This window comes from Abrus precatorius, unplaced genomic scaffold, assembly GCF_003935025.1.
Source record: "Abrus precatorius isolate BTA unplaced genomic scaffold, Abrus_2018 Scaffold9, whole genome shotgun sequence".
In the NCBI taxonomy this organism is placed as follows: domain Eukaryota; kingdom Viridiplantae; phylum Streptophyta; class Magnoliopsida; order Fabales; family Fabaceae; genus Abrus; species Abrus precatorius.
The window spans coordinates 10,021,874-10,042,839 of NW_020874439.1; the positions used below are offsets into that span (position 1 = coordinate 10,021,874).

The 20,966-nt window shown below is 32.4% G+C and overlaps 1 protein-coding gene across 1 annotated transcript; it reads right to left on the minus strand.

The window, feature by feature from the left end:
* Positions 1-4,796: 4,796 nt before the first annotated feature.
* Positions 4,797-6,107, minus strand: LOC113850767 (vinorine synthase-like). Its single transcript, XM_027481311.1, has one exon. It carries the CDS (start codon positions 6,105-6,107, stop codon positions 4,797-4,799), a length of 1,311 nt encoding a protein of 436 aa, XP_027337112.1.
* Positions 6,108-20,966: the final 14,859 nt, after the last annotated feature.

A 20,966-nucleotide genomic window follows, 5' to 3' on the forward strand; every position in this document is an offset into this window, starting at 1 on the left:
TATGCAAAGATTTTCTATTCAGTGCATCTACAACTACGTTTGCTTTCCCAGGATCCTAGGACAACGTAATGTCATAGTCCTTCAAATATTCTATCCATTTTTATTGTCACATGTTCAACTTCTTTTGATTAAACAGGTACTTCAAACTCTTGTGATCACTGAAGACCTTGAATCTTGCTCCAAAGAGATATTGTCTTCAAATTTTTAGTGCAAAGACCACTATTGCTAGTTTTAAGTCATGCGTAGGGTAATTGACTTTATGAGGTTGCAATTACCTAGAAGCATACATAACTACTCTCCCAGTTTGCATCAATACACATCCTAGTCCTTGTCTTGAAGCATTGCAAAACACCGCAAACTTTTGTTCTAGATCTGGTAGAATCAACACAAGTGTAATGTCGACCTTTCTTTAAGTTTCTAGAAATCCTTCAATGAATTTTCTATAATAATCGGCAAGTCCTAGAAAACTTCAAATTTTTCTTAACCATTGAGTCACTTCTTCTACTTCACTAGGTCAACCATGATTACTTCCTTTGACACTACATGACCCAAGAATTGTATCTGCGATAGCCAAAAGTTGCACTTCAAAAACTTAGTGTATAATTGTCTCTCACTCAAAATCTGTAAGACAATCTTCAAGTGCTGGACATGTTCATTTTAGCTCTTCGAGTAGATTAGAAGGTCATCAATGAATACCACTACGAACTGATCCAGATACTAATGATAAATCCTATTCATATAGTCTTTAATTACTGCTGGAGCATTAGTCACACTGAAAGACATGACTAAATACATGTAGTGACCATAGCGAGTTCTAAACACCATCTTAAGAATATCTTCATTCTTGACTCGTATCTAGTGGTAGCGTGATTGTTGATCAATCTTTGAGAACATAGAAGCCCTTTGTTGGAAAGAGGATACTTGTTCTTTATGGTTACTTTGTTCAACTGTCAATAGTCCACACACATCCTCACACTCTCATCTTTCTTCTTCACTAAGAGTACAAGAGCTCCCCATGACGACACACATGGTCTCACAAATTGCTTCTGCAACAAATCTTCCACTTGTTTTTTAATCTCAACTAACTCTACCGACAACATCCTATAAGACGCAACATAATCTAGGCTTACTCTTAGCGTGAGATCGATTGTGAACTCAATCTTTCTTTCTGGTGGCAGTTTGGTTACATCCTTTGAAAAACTTCCAAGAATTCATTTACCACGGGTATATGCTCAACCTTCACACCCTTCTCTGCCTCAAAGGAAAACATTATCAAAAAGGCCTTGGTACAGATCGTGTTTCTCAAGTTACCTACATTAGGCCTATATTATATGTATACATATTTCCTTTAATGATGATGATGTAATCATTGAACGACGATGCCTTTGTATTTTAAATGTGATGTCGTATGTCAATAACGGTTTGAAATGACTTGGATTATGTATGTGTGAGTTGTATAGTTGCTGAATAAGTGCATTTGCAGTGTCGAGAGGTTGCTGTGTTTGATATAATTAGTTGTGAAGGTTTAAGATCAATTGTTAGGTGTGATATGTGAATGATAACCTAAGAATTATAGCCACGACTTGTATTGCCTCATTCTAGGAAGAATTAGAGGTCCTGGATGCAGGGTGTCTTGCTCAAGTGAGACTGAATCATACTGAATTAGGCATTATAGAGTGTTCTCGCTCAAGCGAAACAAAATAAGTCCTACCCAATTGTCCTCTCGTCCAGGCAAGAGGGGATCTCGCTCAGGCAAAAAGTGACCTTGCTCAGGCAAGGATGGTCCACCCAAGCAAAAGTTAGGCTCGTTCAAGCAAGAACACGCAAATTTGGAGGAGTATTTGAGGAACCCTAGCCCTAAAAATGTTCATATCTCACAAACAACTTTTCCTCCTCCGTTCTCTCATATTCTCTTCTAAGAGAAAACTCTCTTGAACTCTAACTCTTTTCTGGATTCAAGCCCGAATGTCTATTCCATTCATATCCAAGTAAGTTTCTTGAAGCTTGGTTTTCCAACTTCATTTCTCTTTCTCAATTTTCTTTAATCTAATGTTTTATGCTTTATGATACTTAAGGAAACCTTAACCCTTAAGATGATATCCTCCATTGGGACGTTGTACCCCTCTCTTGGATCTTTAGGAAAACTCAATCTGAGAGATCCATTTCCAAGTAAGGAGAGTTGATATTTAACTCTAACTCTTTTTTGATATTTTGGTTTGAAAATACTAAGTTTTTCTATTAGAACCCTACAATTCTAATGTTTCCTCAAAATCTCAAGTGTAGGAATAGAGATTTTTAACATGAAAAACCCATAATTATTTTTAGAACTAGTTAAATACAATTTGTAGCAAAAGCTCTTAACAAAATCATTTTTTGAGAAATATTATGATTTTACTAGTGGACATTGTTAAGAGGTAGTTAAGATTACTATTTGATATTTTTGAATAATAGACAATAATGAATATTGGATGATGCCAAACTTTAGGATAGATGACGTTATAAATACCAAGAAAGTGTGTATATTGAATTGTATGATTGGTCTGAGTTTAGAGGTGTTCAACCTTCAGCACATTGTATTGATCTGTGCAGCAGTATGAAATTGATTGATGATCTTTATGTATTAGATGATATAATAAATATGAATATTGTATGATAGTTAAGGTGTGTTGAAATTGGTAGATTTATATTATTGATGAAGAATGTTTGAACGTTCTTGGAGAAAAAGTATTATGTACAAAAATGAATAATATAACAAGATAGTGGAATGATGAGAGGTGTGATTATGATACGTGAATCATAATCAATTGATGGATGTGATTATGATACAGGTATTGTAATACATCGAAGGGTGTACTTATAATATATGTATAGTAATACATTGATTTATATACTTGTATAATATTGATTTATAATACATGTATGGTAATACTTACATATTATGACATGTATAGTATTGATCTATGAACTTATAATAAAATATCTCTTTAAAAGAAGGATTAAACAAATTAACGAAGATATATAATTTTATTTTTATTCTTAATATTTTGTTCTTCCTTTGAATGAAAATAAAATATATATCCAATTGAGCCTTAAAATATATATAAAATTAAAATTATACATTGCAATATATTTTTAGTTAACAAGTATTCATGTGACAATTAACAATAACAATAGCTAGATAGGTTATTGTTTTTACATGTATTTTTAAATGAAATAAAAAATATTTTAAAACTAAATTTCAAATTAATAGCTTTAATATCATAAGTTTTCTTAGGCTTTTATTTTTAATCAATTTATTTTAATTCATGCAACAATTTATAACAATGTATAAATTACTCTATCATTTGCATGTTAAAAAGTTTGATGCATAAGAATTTTTTTTAACTTTATGATAATATAAATAAATAAATAATTTTAAAGTAAAATTTATAATTTCTTTAATTTAAAACAAATAAATTTTCTTTAATTCATATGATGATGTTATAATAGTGATGTCTAAACTACTCTATCATTTGTACGTTGTAAAATCATAAGGCTATTAATTTAGCTATATATACTATCTAGCATTACACATATACGTGAATTATCATTAATATCAATTTTTTCAAAACATCTGATATTTTATTATTATTTCCTATAAAAATATATAGCCAAAAATAAATATTCACTTTAATTCACACAACAATGTTATAAAGATAATGAATAAACTATTCTATCATTCATGCATTGTAAAATCATAAGGGTATCAATATAGTTAACACTATCTATTTAGTACCTGTACACGTGAATTATCATTTAAAAACATCAGATGTTTTATTACTGTTTTCTCTAAAAAAAAATAAATAGTAAAAAATAAGTTTTCAAATTAAAATAAAACTTAATGATAATGATGTGTAAATTATTTTATCATTCACAAATTATACAATAATAAAATTAAATTATTTATCATATCTTTAGAAAGAAAAATAAAAATTAAAAAAATATATTTTTCTAAATCATTTTAATAATCTCGAAGGGTCAACTTTCATTGTTAAGATATCTTTCAAAAAAATTTCTATTTAAAACTACGTAGTCTTAATTTTTCCATGACATTGAAAAATATAGTATGCAGAAGAAAGAATCAAAACCTACGGACCCAATCATTTTAAAACCTTTTTTTTTTTTAATCTTTTTTAACAAACAAAATATCATATTTAAGACAAATGTGTTTGTAAGATGTCATGGATGTAATACCTTCCTACGCATAATTAGGCTCTCAAAGTTGAGTGGACAATATTTTTCAAAATTGTCCATGCTTTTGCAAATTGAAAAAATTCACCAACGGTTCGGAATTTATTTCCATGCTTAAACTTTACGTTAGTAAAATTTGGCAAGATGACAAACCAAAGGCTACAAGAGAAAGTTATAACTTTTAAATTGTAGGCACTTATTGAATTTTACTTGAAAAGTATAAGAAGTTTCAGTTTTGTTGATTTTTTAAATATAATATACACACAACAAAGTTGTAAATACACAAAAGTTGTGTGGATAGTAACATCAACTTATAATTTATTAAAAGTTTGTAGTTAAATTTTTAAAAAATAACATTCTTGTTGCTCAAATATTAATAAGCTAGCTGCAAAGCTACAAGCTTGCTGTCAATACAAGCATTTAGATCGCCAAAGCCATATATCAATTCTAACATTTTTAGCAACTTCAAATAAGGATCTACCTAAATATGAAGCACTGCAATAATTTGTAAGCATCGAGTATGGTAAGAAGAAGAGGTGCTATGTAATTACCATTATGAGACAGTATTAATTAAAATCCAATGACGAAAACTCAAGAAGTTGTGGGTTACGCTCAAATTCGAGCATGTCACGAGTAGTCAAGGTTACCCATGCCTCTATGCCATCCCCATCCTTTGTGGCCATCAAAATTACGACATTTTTTATAGGCACACCAATTGTGCGCACATAAGTTGGCTTGCCCCATCCAAAATCAGCTTCATAAAACTCAAATTTTATCCAACTGCTAAAGCCATGACATGGAATACCCTTTTCCGCAGCCATTACCCATGATTCTAAAGAGTTAATTACCTTAAAAAATTCAGCTCCTTGAAGTTTACTTATATAGTCTCCGTCAACTTTTCTTATAGTTTTTCTCACTATCTCTGCCAAATCGTGCAACCTTATTTCGCCACTCACTTCCACCAGCGAAGACACTGCTGGTTGCCAGAGATTTCCAATTGAATGCTTCGACAAAGTTGGGGCCATTCTACTACGAATGTTCACCGCGTGGACCATAATAGATGCTGGACATTTTTGTTCCCCTGAAGTTGCTTTTGCTGCTTCCAATGATGATTTCCAAATGAGTGCTGTCACAGCTTCAACACGTGTGGGATTGAAATTGAAGCACCCCAGTTTTTGTTTTAGTCTAGATATGTCACTCTCATAAAATACCAACCTCTTTGTGACGAGGTTTTTGTGGCCAACCAGGCCACGTGTCATGTCCATCTCTATGTTCCTTGGTGGGAAAAGCTGGGTTGCTTCCTCCAGTTGAGCTGGTGCCACAATGTTATTGCCTTGTCCTTTCGATGTTGAAGCCCAAGCATTGAGGAATGATGCTGCTGTGGAACCATCAGCAATCTTGTGTGAGAAGCACACGCCAAGTGCTATACCCCCACACCTGAATTCGTTCAATTGAATTGCCATGTTTTCATTGTGTTCTGCTGGAGGGTTGTAAGGATCAAAAGGGAAAAGTTCATTGATCTCATGAAGTTGAGGGGATTTCAAAATGTTTGAGAGTTCAGTGGAAAATTTATACTCAACGAATAGAACACCCTCATCATTGCACTCAACAGACGAGTTACCTTTGAGTCTTCCACAAAATGGGTAATAGAGTGTGAGGATGGTAGATAGAGATGCTTTTAACTTATTAGATATGGTTTTGAAATTAATGCCAAAAGCAGTGACATCAGGGGCAGAGTAAAACAAGAGAATGGGGACATAAAATGATGGAGGGGCCAGTTGATCAAGGAGGGAGATTTTGAAGTTTCTAAGATGATCAGGGGTTGGAGAAGATGGCTTTATTGTGTCCTTAGATACAAGCTCACCTTTCACTACCATTTTCTTTGGGTGAATTTCTGACACTATGGGTATAGCTATGAATGAGTTTAGCATACTCGGGGAAACGTTGTGGCCTTATATACAAAATATTTTGTCCTTATCTCTTTAAAATATTAGGTATGATTTTGTTATATTATATCTCACCACCTCTTTCTTTCTGAGGATAGGAAAATGAGGAAAACATAAATTATTATACGCTGCGTTTTTACTTATTTCATTTAATTAGTTATGCTATATGTGTCATATATGTATTTTTAATTTGCATTTAATATTTGAAATATAATAACTGATCAATACTTATCTTGATTTTAAGAAAAGTTTACAAAAATTGTTGTTATATTTTTCAAGAATATTAAGTTTAGAATGTTAAATTTTGGTATTTTGTGTGATTATTATAAAAAATATTAGTTTTGTTTGGATGAATTTATGAAAAAGTATTTAAAAAAAACAGTATAAATAATGAATAAAACTATTTTATTAGTTAAAAATAATTTATTTCTATGAAAAAAATGTATAAGTTGTTTTTAATTTAGGGGAGAAGTTTTATTCATTTTTTATACTAATTTTTTTATATATATGTAAAAAAAATGTAAGCATAATGTTGATGGATAAAAAAACATTACACACCAAACATCTTCTAGAAAAGGCAAATTTGTTAGCCATAAAGTAAAATCAACATAAACAATGGTAGCTTTAAGACCAGACTATATTTGAGTAAACAATACAGCACTTACACCATGTGGGAACAAGGGGTTCTTATTTTTAAGCATTTAGAGGAAGAAATTGGTAAAGCCACGTGCATTATTTGATTTACTCCACGGAATTCAAATACTAGTTATTTATTACAAGTTAGCTGTTTCATGGTCCAAAAAGATAGCTAGCTACCATAGTTAGTCACAAAATCTATTAGCCATCATTCTCTGTCTTTATAATTTAGCTCCGAAGGTAGGAAAATGTGACTTTGACGTGTGTTGTTGAATAAAATATTATCAGGAGCTAAAACACTGAACACTGATATTGATGTTGTACTAAACCATGCATGTTTTAGTTTTGGGGGATATCGACACACCCTGATTATCTATGTGGTGGATGATTTATTAGTGGTTGCTTGTCAAAAAAAGATAAAACTTAGTACATGTTTGTTTACACATTTTGAAGTCAGATTTATGTTTTAAAAATTAAAAGAAAAACAAAAAAAAATGTTGTTTGATGGACTAATTTCTTTTTAAAAGTAATATCTCTTTTTGAGTTTTGAAGATATAAAATTCCATGACATCTAACTTGTTTCAAAACATTGATACATGCCCCGTCTTTCTTTCTTTTTCTTCTTTTTGGGTCTAATTTTGGTTTTTAAATCAAGGTTTCAAACGATGGAGGCACCTTGGGAGGAGGCTTAGGGAAAAGGTGAGGGAGGAGAACTTGTGTGGATCCAAATTTGGAGGAACAAGAGAGTGGGAGGAGTGGGTAGGTGATTTTGAAGAGAAAGTGATTACACAAAATGGAGAGGTTGAAGATTCTGAGTTAGGTTCCATGATAGATAAATTTACAAGATAGTTCATAATTCATATCCAATGCTAAGGCTTTGGTTTCTTTGCCTTTGAGAGGGAGTGGAGGTGGAAATTGTTGCCATCATACATTTTTTTTTTTTTTTTGTGTTCTCAACAATAGTTTTTCAAAACATTATGAAAAACTTAAAACAAAACAAGGAAAATTAAGTGTTTCAAACTAACCCTTGAAACATTTTCGTTAGCATGATTGACTAGCTGTCAAGAATTAAACATGGCAAGGGAACAGGGAAGAAGAAGTAATGAATGAATTCTAAAAGCTCTATGGAAAAGAATGAGAAGAATTCAACATGCATACGATACACAAGGGGATTGCAATATATACTACAAGAGTACAAAATAATTACAATAGAACAATTACTGTTAACTAAAATAAAGCGACTTGCAATAAATTATGTGGCTCTAACATTTCAAAACTTGGACTGAAGCTTATGAAAGGGTTCATCGGCAAATGGCTTTCTCAAAATATCAAGCCCATCGAGAATGGGAAGAATTAGGTAGAAAGTGTAGAGTGACATCCTAAATTTAGTCTCAAAGCTCATGACAATTATTTTCATTGTACTTTGTCTGTTAATGAAAAATATGAGCAAAATCATGAACCTCTATCTAGATATTAAAAAAGGTAAATTCGTCATTAAGCTTCACATGTTGCTTGAGCTGGACTCGAACCGCTGACATCCGTCACAGGATAAACCACTGCCTCTCAGACTCCAACTGATTCTAGCATAGAGATCAACGATAGACAATAACTCCTCCCAAACACAGCTTACAATTTTCATCGTACTGTACTCTCCAAAGAGCAATTCTTTTCAAAATCTCAAAAGGTACTGAGTTGGAATCCCATTCTAACTAAGGATTCTTGTGGTTTTGGAGGATCCAGCTACAGGAGAACCAGGAACAGAGAGCTTTCCCCCTCCTTTTTCGCCTGACTCTTCTATATTCTTCTTCATATTAGAACTTTGAGACAATATTGAATGTGGATGAGATAAAGAAAGAGCTCAAGCTACCAATTCCAAAATCATAATTCAAAAAGGTAAAATATGTAAATTTAAAATTTTCAATTCAAATTTTAAATATAAAATTCACTTATTCTTTTACCTTTTTTAGCATCTTTTCTTTACATTTTAGCTCATTTTAATAAAACTTCAGAATCACAATTTCCTGTAATAAAATCAAAAGGAATTTATCTAATTCAAGGGATAAAATAGAAAATTTAACAAAAATTAAGTCAAAATTTAATAATCTTTTTTTATTATTACTAGATTTAATTTTCATACTATGTGCGGATATAAAAATTGATTTTATTTAAAATAATTAATAATAAAATATTATAAAAATATACTTTTATTATTATTCAATTTTTAAAAAATATATTTAATTACTAAATTATAAATTTAATTAAATTTTTTGGTAAGACAAAATATTTATGGACATTTGACATTATTGGCAAATAATTATATTATTTGCAATAATGATAAAAGTTATTAAAATAAGTTTTCTTTTTTTTTTTTTATCTTCTAGTTGTGGAGAAAACAAACCTCTTATAATGACATGTAAATGTTATTGCAAAATATAAGTATTTAATGCTTATAACTTTAGGTTATTGAAAAATAGTCAATACCAAATATCTTATTTCTTGTAATGCAATTAAATCCATTTATCTTCATAAATGGTGGACAAATGATTCTCTAATGAAGCTTTATATTTATTGTCAAATCAATTAAACTCATTTATCAATCCTTCTAGAAGGATAACGTTATATTCATTGTTGAATTACTAAGTTAAGTCCATTGATTTTCACAAAATGGTTGAAGATTAGAAATGACTCATCAACCAAAGGAAGTTCATCAATTTGGTCAAATAGTTAGTAGTGATAAATCACATATTACTAGTATTTTAGCTCAATTTTTAATAGTTGTTCATTAATAAAGTTGATTCATAAAGCTCAAAATCACATAAAATTTTTAAATGTTTAATGTTCTTTGAGTAGGTTAGTTATTTTAGATTTTATATAATTTTTTATATAATTTGCTTATTAGAATGAATTTTTGTAGAAAAATCTGAACTGGAAGTCATGAGGCTGAGATTCAAAGCAAGAAAAAAGAAGAAAGTGAAAAAACTGGACTAAAAGACCCTAGGAATGTTCATTTATAGTGATCACTTCAACCTAGGAATGTTCTAAAAGACCCTCTACGTGTTCACTCTATGCATTCAACGTGAACAAGTCAAAGAGGCGGGAAAAAAATATAAATACAAATTCAGTTTAGAGATGGAGGATCTTTTGTTATTTTTTCTTTCCTATTCATTTTCTTATCTTGATAGAGTTTGGGGATGAACGCAAAGCTTCACATCTTGAGGAATCAGATTAAAGATGTTTCTCTGCTCATCTCCTTCTTTTCCTTTCTCTTTTCATGTTATAATGGCTTTCTAAACTCTTTGTAGTTAGGGATTTATGGATATGATGTCAGGCTTGTGTTGCGTGTATACCTATTTTCCTTTAGAACTAATGATGTATTATGTAATGCCCCAAATTTTGTAACATTAATTATTATTATTTATATAAATCTAAATGCATAGTATGTATTGTGTGTATGCATGACTGGATAGGGTTGAAATGGGCTAAGTGCCTAAGTGCAGAGAGTAATTCTAGGCTATTCTTTATGCAGCGAGAGAATTCTCATTGTAGCGAGAGGGCCCTAGGAAGAAGGACTGGAACTATCACCTTCTCGCTGTAGCGAGAGAGCGACAATTTGGGGTGCATTTTTGGGTGCAGTCTCGCTATAGCGAGATTCTGCAGAAACCAAGGTGCAGTTTCGTCTGATATTTTTGCTGCAGCGAGAGGGCGTGTTGCTGCAGCAAGGGGACCTCACTGCAGCGAGAATATCTCGCTGCAACAAGAGTGTCGCGACCAGAAAAAGATTTAAAGGGGGTTAGCGTTCGGGGAGGGTTATTTCTCCATCTCTCTTCAAAATCCCTTTGATCCTCTCGTTCCAAACCCTTTTTCACCGATTAAATTGCCTCCAAAGCCGTTCGTGAGCTTGATTGAGGATTGAATCCGCGTGAAGAACGCTTGGAGGTGAGTTTTAATGGTTAGAGTTCCGTTTCTCATCCCCTTTTTTCTGTTTCTCAGTTTTCTTGGATTCTCATGGAGTTCTTCCATGTGTTTTAGGCCGAAATCTGTGTAGGGAGCATGTCTGTGGTCGAATTGAGTGTGGGTCTTCAATCCAAGGTAAAGGGGACTCTACCCTATCTCAATGTGTTATAATTCTTGTGTGTTTTGTTGATTAATGTAATGTGGCTGAGATAAGGAGTAAAAATTACGTGTTGAATGGAAATTGGTGTGCAATGTGATGTGTGCTGGAATAGTTAGGCCCCGTGGGGTGATTGTGTGTGATGGAATGCCATTGATTGGTGAATTAATGATATTGTGAACAAATGTGGGCCCGAGGGCCGTGTAATATAAATGAGTATTGGCTACGTGCTGTGTGATGTGAAATGAATGTGGCCTAGTGCTGTGTATTTGAATGCAAATGTGGGCTATGTGTCATGTATAAGCATGAATATTGTGTGTGTGAATGAAATGTATGTGAATGGGGCGCGTAGAGCAGTTGTAATGTGTTGTGAATAGTACAGCGATACACTGGGGTGTGGAAGATGAGGACGGTAGAAATACCTGGGGGAAGAGGGAGTGGTGGTGACACCGACTGTGGAACGAGTGCACCATGGGCCACACACTCTCTTCCTGACTAGACCTCTGACCACTATCTTTGCTAAGTGACCCGTGACTGCCCACGTGGTATCCGTGAGGCGGGGGTAACTGGCGACCATTCATAGTGTAAATATGTGATCACAGTACTACAGTCAGTGTGGCTGGCGTATGTATGCACGGGTTTATGAATTGTACTTATGGATGTGAAGTGCTGTCGATGTCGTGAGTGCATCGGTGTTAAATTGACATGAGCTGTGTGATAATGCTGCCTGTGATTGTATTTGTTTAATGTATTAGAAATGTGCTGGAGGTGAGACTCTATGCTGACTGTGTGTTTTTGGGTAGTGTAGAGTACTCACCCTTACATTCATTTTTCAGGTAATCAAGACGATCAGTACCAGACTAAGTAAAAAGGGTGGATGGAACTGCTATAGGACTTAGGATATTATTTTGAAAACTGTTATATTTGAATAAGTCCTGTAGCAATTGTTTGATGAAATTTGTAACCCCTTTCTTTATTTGAAATGTTTGATGAAACTTTGATTAAAAATGGAAGTTTTATTATTTCAGAAATTTACGAAATCCCTTATTTATTGAAAATTAAATTTAAGGTGTTACATATTAAATTAACTGCGACATCCATGTGTTTTGAAATGTGATGTGGTATGTTGGTTGTGGTTTGAAATGGATTAAAATTATGTATGTATAAGTTGTGTGGTTGATGTGTAAAAATTTGATGCATGTTGTGTGAGTTGGAAGGTTTTGGTTGATGTTAAGCTGCAGGATATCTCGCTATAGCGAGATTTCTCTCGCTGTAAAGAGAACAAGTCATCCAAAGTGAGGCTCTCTAGAGCCCTCTCATTGCAGCGAGAGAGTCTCACAATAACGAGAAATGCATAAGGAACTAACACTATCGTTGGAGCAAAAAATTCTCGATGCAGCAAAAATGACAGTCAACATAAGGGTTCCAGTGCTGATCAAATCACCAACCCTCTCACTTTCCCTCTGTTCTCTGACCCTCTTCACTCTAAGAAAACCTTCTTAAGGCTGAACTTTCTCTAGATTCAAGTGAGAACCTCTACCTAGTGCTGATCTAGGTAAGTTTAGGGCTTGGTTTCCCTATTTCATCCCTTCTTTTCTTTTGATTTCTCTTCTCAAAGGTTCCTATTTTCTAATAGTGCAGAGATTTAAGCCTTATTAATTTCTCTAGAACTCTCGTGGACCTAGATATAAGGAAACCCATTCTAGGTAAGGGGAGCTTATCTTAGATGGCCTTTGTTGTTCTTTAATTGCAGAAATACCATGTGTGGATCTTATTTTAGCTGAGAGTGAGTTGGTGTATAAACAAACCTTAGGATATAACCCAAATTAAGCACAGCTGACTGGGTTGACCATTGTTGATGGATGTAATAATGCCTAATATGTGTGAGGGGATTTTTTGTTGTTCTGTGAATGGTATGAAATTGCATATGCTTGAGATAAATGTTTGGAATGTTGTGGTATAACATAACATGATGAGAGGTCGTGACATGTTTGCTGAAATACTTTTTTTTTTTCTGTGAGCTGCTTGGTTGTAATGTGAGAATATATATATATATATATGGCTGCACTGTTGAGACTGGGAATATAAGTGTATATGGCTGTATTGCTGAGGCTGGGAATATGTATGACTGTGTTGCATCATGATTATTATCATTTTAGAGCTGATTTACATGTTTAGGTGGTTAGACATGTAATGATTAAAATGCTGAGTTGTACTGTGTCTAGATCCAGATACTGAGATGGATCGCTCCCAGACCGAAAACAGTTCCTCTAGATTATTTAGGCTGTGAAACCAGCTGGAACTCAATTTCTGCATCTGCATTAGATAGGCTGGAAAGGGCTAAACATGTTGCATCAATTGATTGAGACTGTTGTGTTGATTGTTGTCAATTATATGAGTTGCATAAATAATTTTAATATTTTCATACCTTACAATTATGATTGTTATTTATATAAGGTCACCCTTGCATTTTTATTGTGTTGGTTGATGAACGGATTTTCGTTTGCAAAAAGATTTGTCACCAATCTTATCAAAATATGCAGAATTTTTATGCAGTCTAGGATGCAAGCCTAGGTTGTCTCCAATGACTTTGGTTGGTAACATACATTGAACATGTTGTAAGCATTTACTATGAAAGCAATTAAAAAAAAGGAGGTTTATGTGATTCTAATTTTTATGTAAAGGCAAGTGATGAAATTAATAAGTTCAATCAATGAAATGTAGCAATCCTTAGTTTGTTCATATGATTCTATCCCTATTCCTCTCAAGATTCAATACTTTTCCTCTTCCTCTGAATTAGGATAACTCAACAAGCAAGAATTAACCTTAAAATCCCATACAAATTTAAGCAAATTCGTATGGACTCTAACTCTTTTCCCCAAAATTACGCAACCTCTGAAATTAACTTAGGATTAAGCAAACCAAATTAAGAATTTCATTAAAACGAATTAGGGTTAATTAAGCAATGTCCCCCTCATTCAACCATTAATTCAATTCAAGAGTTGGGAAATGTAAATTCATGAAGGAAAGGGAAATTATATTGACATTCATACCCAGGAATTCAAGAATCCATGAACTCACTAAGGATTACAAGAAAGTTTAGCCCTCCATAAGGATGGGTCTTACAAAATCAAGATGAAAGCAAAATGAGTTCAATATCATCAATGCAAGAATTAAAGGAAAGTGAAGAGAAATTGTAAATCAAACCCTAAGATTGACCTTGGCTGTCACCCAAGGATCCTAAGCTCTACAAAATGCTCCAAAAGTGGCAAAAGAATCTAAAGTTATGAAAAAGATCCGTACCCTAATTTCTAAAAATCTATATATAATAAGTCTCACGCGACCTCATAGTGATCACTCTTGCAAATAAAAGTGATCACGTGCAGCATTCCTCAAGCTTTTTCCTTTTCTGTAGTGATCACTCTTGTGTATAATAGTAGTCACTCTGGGCGCGCGTAGTTACTCTCACTTATAAGAGTGAACAAGCGCAGAGTGTTCTGGTTTAGGCTTCGCTGGAGTGATCACTTTCACTTATGAAAGTGTTTACGTGCAAGGTTTTATATCGTGGAGCTTTCTGAAGTGATCACTATCACTTCTAAAAGTGATTACGCGTAGGCACTTCATCTTGGAGCTTTCTAGAGTGATCACTATCACTTCTGAAAGTGATTACGCGCAGGCCTGGTGGTTCTCTTTAGCTCTGATAGTGATCACTGCTGCTTATGAAAGTGGTTACTCTGGCCTATCCCTTGGAATCAGCTCCCTGGAGTGATCACTATGGTACCTAAGAGTGATTACTCTCAGTTCATATTTTTTTCAAGAGCCAAAATTCATGAAATTTGTCTAGAATTTCCTGCACAATTATTCAAATTATCAAAATTGCAAAATATATTCACAAAAATTAGTGGAAATAAGACAAAAATTAAGAAGGCTATAATATTTGACCTAAATGAGGTTTTTATGTTATTTACAATCTCTAAGTCTATTTTTCCTATTAAAACTCTATGAAAAACTAGACAAAATATCTATAAAGTGCGAATTTATCATTGGTATGTGTGCCGCAACGAATGTATGTGGTACGTGAGCAGAAGTGACAGTATATGCATCTACTCCCCATGTTGGACGGTCTGCCTAAGGGATATTTAGAGTTTAACATGCCTTTTTGAAAAGTTGTAGTTTAGACTACTTAGCCAAAATTTTCGAGACAAGAAATATGTATTTTGAGCTCTATAGTGAGCAACCCTTATGTAAATAACATTACAAAATCATTATGTATGTATATACTTGGATGTTGTGATGATGTCTTGAAGTTCTATTTTATTATTGAAGTAATGAGTTTTTTTTTATTTGTTTGGTCAATGATTGTGAAATAAGTTTTGAATCCTCGCAAAGCATGCAATTTTTATACATGGAAAAAAAATTACATCAGCATGTCATGTGTCCTTTACAAAAAGGGGTCGTGACATCTAAAATGGAAGTATAGATAGATTATGTATCTAAACTTTGAGTATTTGATTGGATTAAGTAGTTAATCCTATTAATAAAGCAATTTTTGGATGAAAATTCAATTAACTAAATAAAGAGGAATTATTATCAATGGAAGTTGAATTTGTTTCTCAGATTTGAATTAACTACCAAGATTAGTAATTTCTTAAGGATAAGCTATCATAATCTTGCAATCCTATGGTTTCAAATTCCTAATGCAACATTTAATTGAATTACACCTAAGGGATTAGGGTGATTATATTGAATGTTAGGATCATTGAGTTAAGGAATTAACCTTTGATTAATATTTTGTGAAACTAATTGTCAACCAATTCAAATGCTTGAATGTTCAAAATATGATTGAGTTAATACTGAAGTTTTGGTGAAATAATTTCCTAACTCTCATTCATACATTTCATCTCAATATAAAATTTGTGGTTCTATTCTGTTACAATTTCTACCTTTCTGCACTTGTTAATTTTGATTTTGAATGTTATAAACTCCAATTGAAATGTATTTTGCTCAACTAGTTGTTGAATTGTAAAGTGATAAATATAAAAACTAATCCCTGAAGACAATACTTGGGAACTCAACTTTTATTCCAAAATTTTTAACTTGCTACAACTACACTAGTACACTTGCTAGTTGATTTACTTTTTTAAGTATATCCTGAAAATAACAACTAACAGTTATTTCTAGTTAATACAATTACTTCTAGTTAGTAGTAGTTATTGTTAGATAGTAATAATCACCACTATACACGTATGGATTTCAATAGTTACTCTGCACATTCAACATGTTATTCTTACTAATTATCTATTTTGCATTATAATAAGTTCTAAATATTACATTAGAGATTCTTAGGCCGAATTTAGAGAGAACAATAAAGAAAAAACACGAGAAGGAAAGAGAAGAAACAAGATTCAAGTTGGAACTATTCTACTCATGCATACTCTCATAGTATACCTTCCATATCGACACATCATGATCATCTTTAGTACTATTACAAGAAATGTTGAGTACATATAGTTTCGAATTTGTATTTCAAATTCTTATTTCAGGTACTTTGTTATTTTATGTTATTCAATCTATTGTAACATTGTCTCTAGTCATCTCTATCTAGCAATTTTTTCAATAATTTTTTCCTACTTTTCCCTTTTGATGCTTCTTAACCTCATTAATTACGTCAAATTGACACAAAGATCCCACTATCCCATAAAAGAGTTTATGGATAGTGAACTTAGAGAGTAGTTAATATAAACCAATATCTAATAAGAAACATAGAGAGCAGTTAAGCGTTGAACCGCTCTCTAAAATCAATTTTTAGAGCAATCAATTAGGAACCATTCTTTAAACATCACATGGATAGCAATTACGGTTAATTAGGAACCGATCTCTAAATTCTTTATTTAAGAGAGTATTTGACATGTGAAATCATTTTCTTGGTTAAAGTTTAGAGTGAGGTTATTACCTAATTATCCTCTAAAAGTGAATCTTACTAAGCCCTAGGCTTCTTCGCTATTTATTCAGTGGGCAAGTGTACTGATAAACGATTGCCGAGTTGCTATCAAAACAACTAAGTTTTCTAAAGATTTTGTAGTATAGAGCTAAACCTAGGTTGATTCACAGAGACATATTTTCAGTCAAATTCAATTTTAGATTTTCTTTTAAAAAATGCAAATAAGGTTTTTAGGGTTTTGAAAATTGCAATTAATCAAATTAAATTACGAACAGAACTAAAGTGAGTAAAAAATGAATTAAGAAATATCAATCCATAGAATACCAATTGCGTGTAACTCCAACTATCACAGTATCTAAAGATTTAAATCCACGTTTGAACAATCACCCAATTCAATTATTAATTCAATCGAATAATTTAATTGAATAGAGTTACGAATTAAATCAAATAATCATTTAACCTAATTCGCATTAATTATAAAATTAGAGCATCAATTGAGTCCTAATTTGAAATCTAACAACAAAAAAGTCAATCACGATCGCAATAAATAATTCTGAGGTTAGAGAGAAAAAGAGAACAAACTCGGAGCAATTAGCGTAGAACTCAAGTCAAAACTACAACGTTTGGATTCCGCAGATTGAACGAGAGGTTTAGCTTTCCATCGAAACGCTTAACCCATGCAAGAATGAGTAAAGAACGAGAGAGTTTGAGAGAAAGTAAAAACAAAGATTCTTATTTCGGCCTAGTTTCAAAAGCTCAAAGTGTCTAATTGCATGCACAAACGCACACACCCTAATTCAGAATCTTATTAGTTTATTTATAGGTTCTGATTAGGGTAAACTAATTGGCCAAAATTCGGGCCTCAATAATATCTTAAAGCCCAAATATAATTATTAAATAACAAGGGTCCAAATGCAATCCTGCAAAAATATTTAGTAAATCTACCTCAACTTCTAAAAATAATAAAAAATTGAAAATAACTCTAAATCTAGCGATCCATATATGCATTTTAAAGCCCTGGATGTGTAGAATCCAATGCAATTGAAATCAACCAAAAACAATATTTGTAACGAAAGAGTAGTCAAAGGTCAGAATTCCCAAAAAATACAAAATTAAATCATTTATTTGTAATAGGCCCAATTTATTCTAATAAGTAAAAAATAGTAAAAACTATAAAAATAAAGCATATTAAAAGTGTTTATAAATAAAAATAAAACTCAAAATCTAGACATAAAATGTGTTTTATCATGTACTCGTCGAAAAGTAATATAGGATTCTAAAATAAGTTCCTAATATTATTGTCCCACAAGGATTGGTCTCCAATTACTAAGAATTTCTTTATCTTGTTGTTTGAACTTAATAGATGTGAAATCAATTAATCAAAATTTAAAATTTAAAATAATTATCACCAAATCTCAAAGCAAGTATCACAACACACACCTTATTAGAAATTATAGAAGAGGAACCTAAGGCATAGAGGTTTACTCATTCAATCTTTTATGTTCTTTTTCTAATTAGTTCTAAATTCGATTTTATTGTGATTACCAATCATTCATACAATTACTATTAATACTCAATAGTCATGCAATATTAATATTCTTTTCTCTAAATTAACATCTCCAATGGTAATGCAAGATATCAATTAAAGAAAAAATAAAGAACCTATGTTAATCTAAGAACGTCTGGAAGAGAAAGATTGATTTACTCCACCTAATCCTTTGTCTTGCTTTATCCTACAAATCCATTAACTAATTGAGGTACGATTGCCTAACGATGTAATTAATTAGTGTTGTGTTATGAGTGACCAATTTATAATACAAAATCAAGCACAATAGAATAAATACTAATCACAAATGGAAATCAAACCTAGATTTAATCATTAAAACCCCATTAATTCATGAACAAGGATCCTCATAGCCCTAGCTATGGATTTAGCTATTAATGCTTGAAGAATTCATATCTTGTTAATATTTTACTTATCTTTTCAATAGATTTTTAATAGAAAAATGAAGTTATAAAATGTAATTACCATAAAAATATCAATTTTGTTATTAAATTCAATTTTCTTAATGTAGTTCAATTTACATAAGTTTTATAATCATCTTTTGTAATTATGCTAATTAGAATGATTGTGCCTGAATTTTTTGGGCAATAATCCATGAGATTTGAACTTTTAAGAGAAAATTAGGTGGAAGTAAGCACTTCCAACACCCAAAGTAACTAACTACTCCAGCAAGCACCCTCCAAAGGCCAAGTGGAAGTAATCACTCCCAGTATTGATAGTGAACACTCCAGAGCCATTTCAGAGAGGTGAGACTGTGCGTAATCACTTTCATCATTCATAGTGATTACACTCAAGCTTATTTTGCTGATAAGGCTGTGCGTAGTTACTTCCAGCACTGATAGTAATCCCACCAGTCAGGACAACACTGCAGGAAGTTTTCTACGTAATTACTTTCACCATTCAAAGTAATTACTCCAGAAGGGTGTTAACTTTACCATAAATAGATTCCTAATTAGAAAAGAAAGACCTTTTTGCCATTTCTCATAATTTTCATTTTCTACATTCTCATAGGATTAGGGTTGGAGTTCTAGGCGGTTGCCTAAGAAATCCACTTTAGGGTTTTCATTTCTTTTCCTTATCTCACTCTTTTTTTTCTAATTTTCTGAACATCAAATGCTTGTAATGCTGGATTCTATTTTTATGTAATGCTAAATTTTGATGGTTAATTTCTAGTATAGTTCACAGTGGTTTTTGAAGTTTAGGTTTAGTTGTTAATACGAATTCCTCTTACACATACTTTATTTTCCCTAATCTCTTGAAATCTAAGTTAGGATTTGAACGAGAGTTATTTGCTTAATTCAATCCATGTTCTTTTCTTAACGAGGAATTCATAATTCAGTATGCTTAATTCTGGATTAGGTTTTAGGTTTGCTTAATTCCAAGGACACGAGATTGGAGTTCATGTAATTTACTTAATCTTGCATGAGAATCCAAGAATTAATTGAAGTCTGTGAGGGAATTAGTATTTAATTCTTGGAGAACTAATGATTAAACCAACTGTGGATGAACTAGGGATTAATCTAATTTGTTGATTGATTTCCTTAATTTCGTATTTCTATTTTGAATGATTAAGGACTTTAAACCAGAACCAAACACTCCCTGTTTTCTGAATACAATGCACGCCATATGTTTGATATTTAGTCACTTACTCAATGATTCATAGAAGATGACTTTGGTTAGCTTAGCTTAGTACTACATTTAATTTACTCATATTTTGATAAAGATAGTGACAATCCTTTCATGAGGCTATAATTACACAAATAGTAAAAATAATTACCTAATGTAAAGATTGATGCTAGAGACATTCAATCAATGTTGACACATGACCTATAAAATGTTTTCTTTCCCCGCTATGTCATAAAACTCTTTCCCCAGTTCTCAGTTGTCATATGAATTGTAGCAGTATCAATGGCTTGATCACTTCTCACAAAAAGCTTCATCATATTGAAGCATTAAACACCTTAGCCTGTGCCAACTTAAAAAACTCTTATGAATTAGAAACAACAGCTTTATTACTTGGACCAACAATCGATTCCTTAGTGTGGCTTGTGTCTTTCCCTAACCCTTTACTTGATGATAGGGCAACCTGAAATATATCAAAGTTTGATGATCGAAATAAACACTTATAAATAATGCATCCAATCCAAATTTATAAAGAAATTCCCATACATACCTTGGGTTGTAAAGTAATTAAGGACAATGGTCAGGCAACATAAGTACCAATTATGTAACACCCTCTTTTTATTTATTTATTATTTTATTATTCCATAAATTGTTTGATATTAGATGATGTTGGAATATGTTTAAATTTGATTTAATGAGTGTTTGATAGAGGTCTGGTATAAGGGGTCTCACTCAAGCGAGACAGGTCTCGCTCAAGCAAGACTGAGCACCTAGAACTACATCATTTAAGAACGTTCTCACTCAGGCGAGAATGAGTTTCGCCCAAGCGAGATAGGATAAGATTGCCCTAACTATCCTCTTGTCCAGGCAAGATGGAGTCTCGCTCAGGCGGCCTCATAGGAAAATTATAGTAGC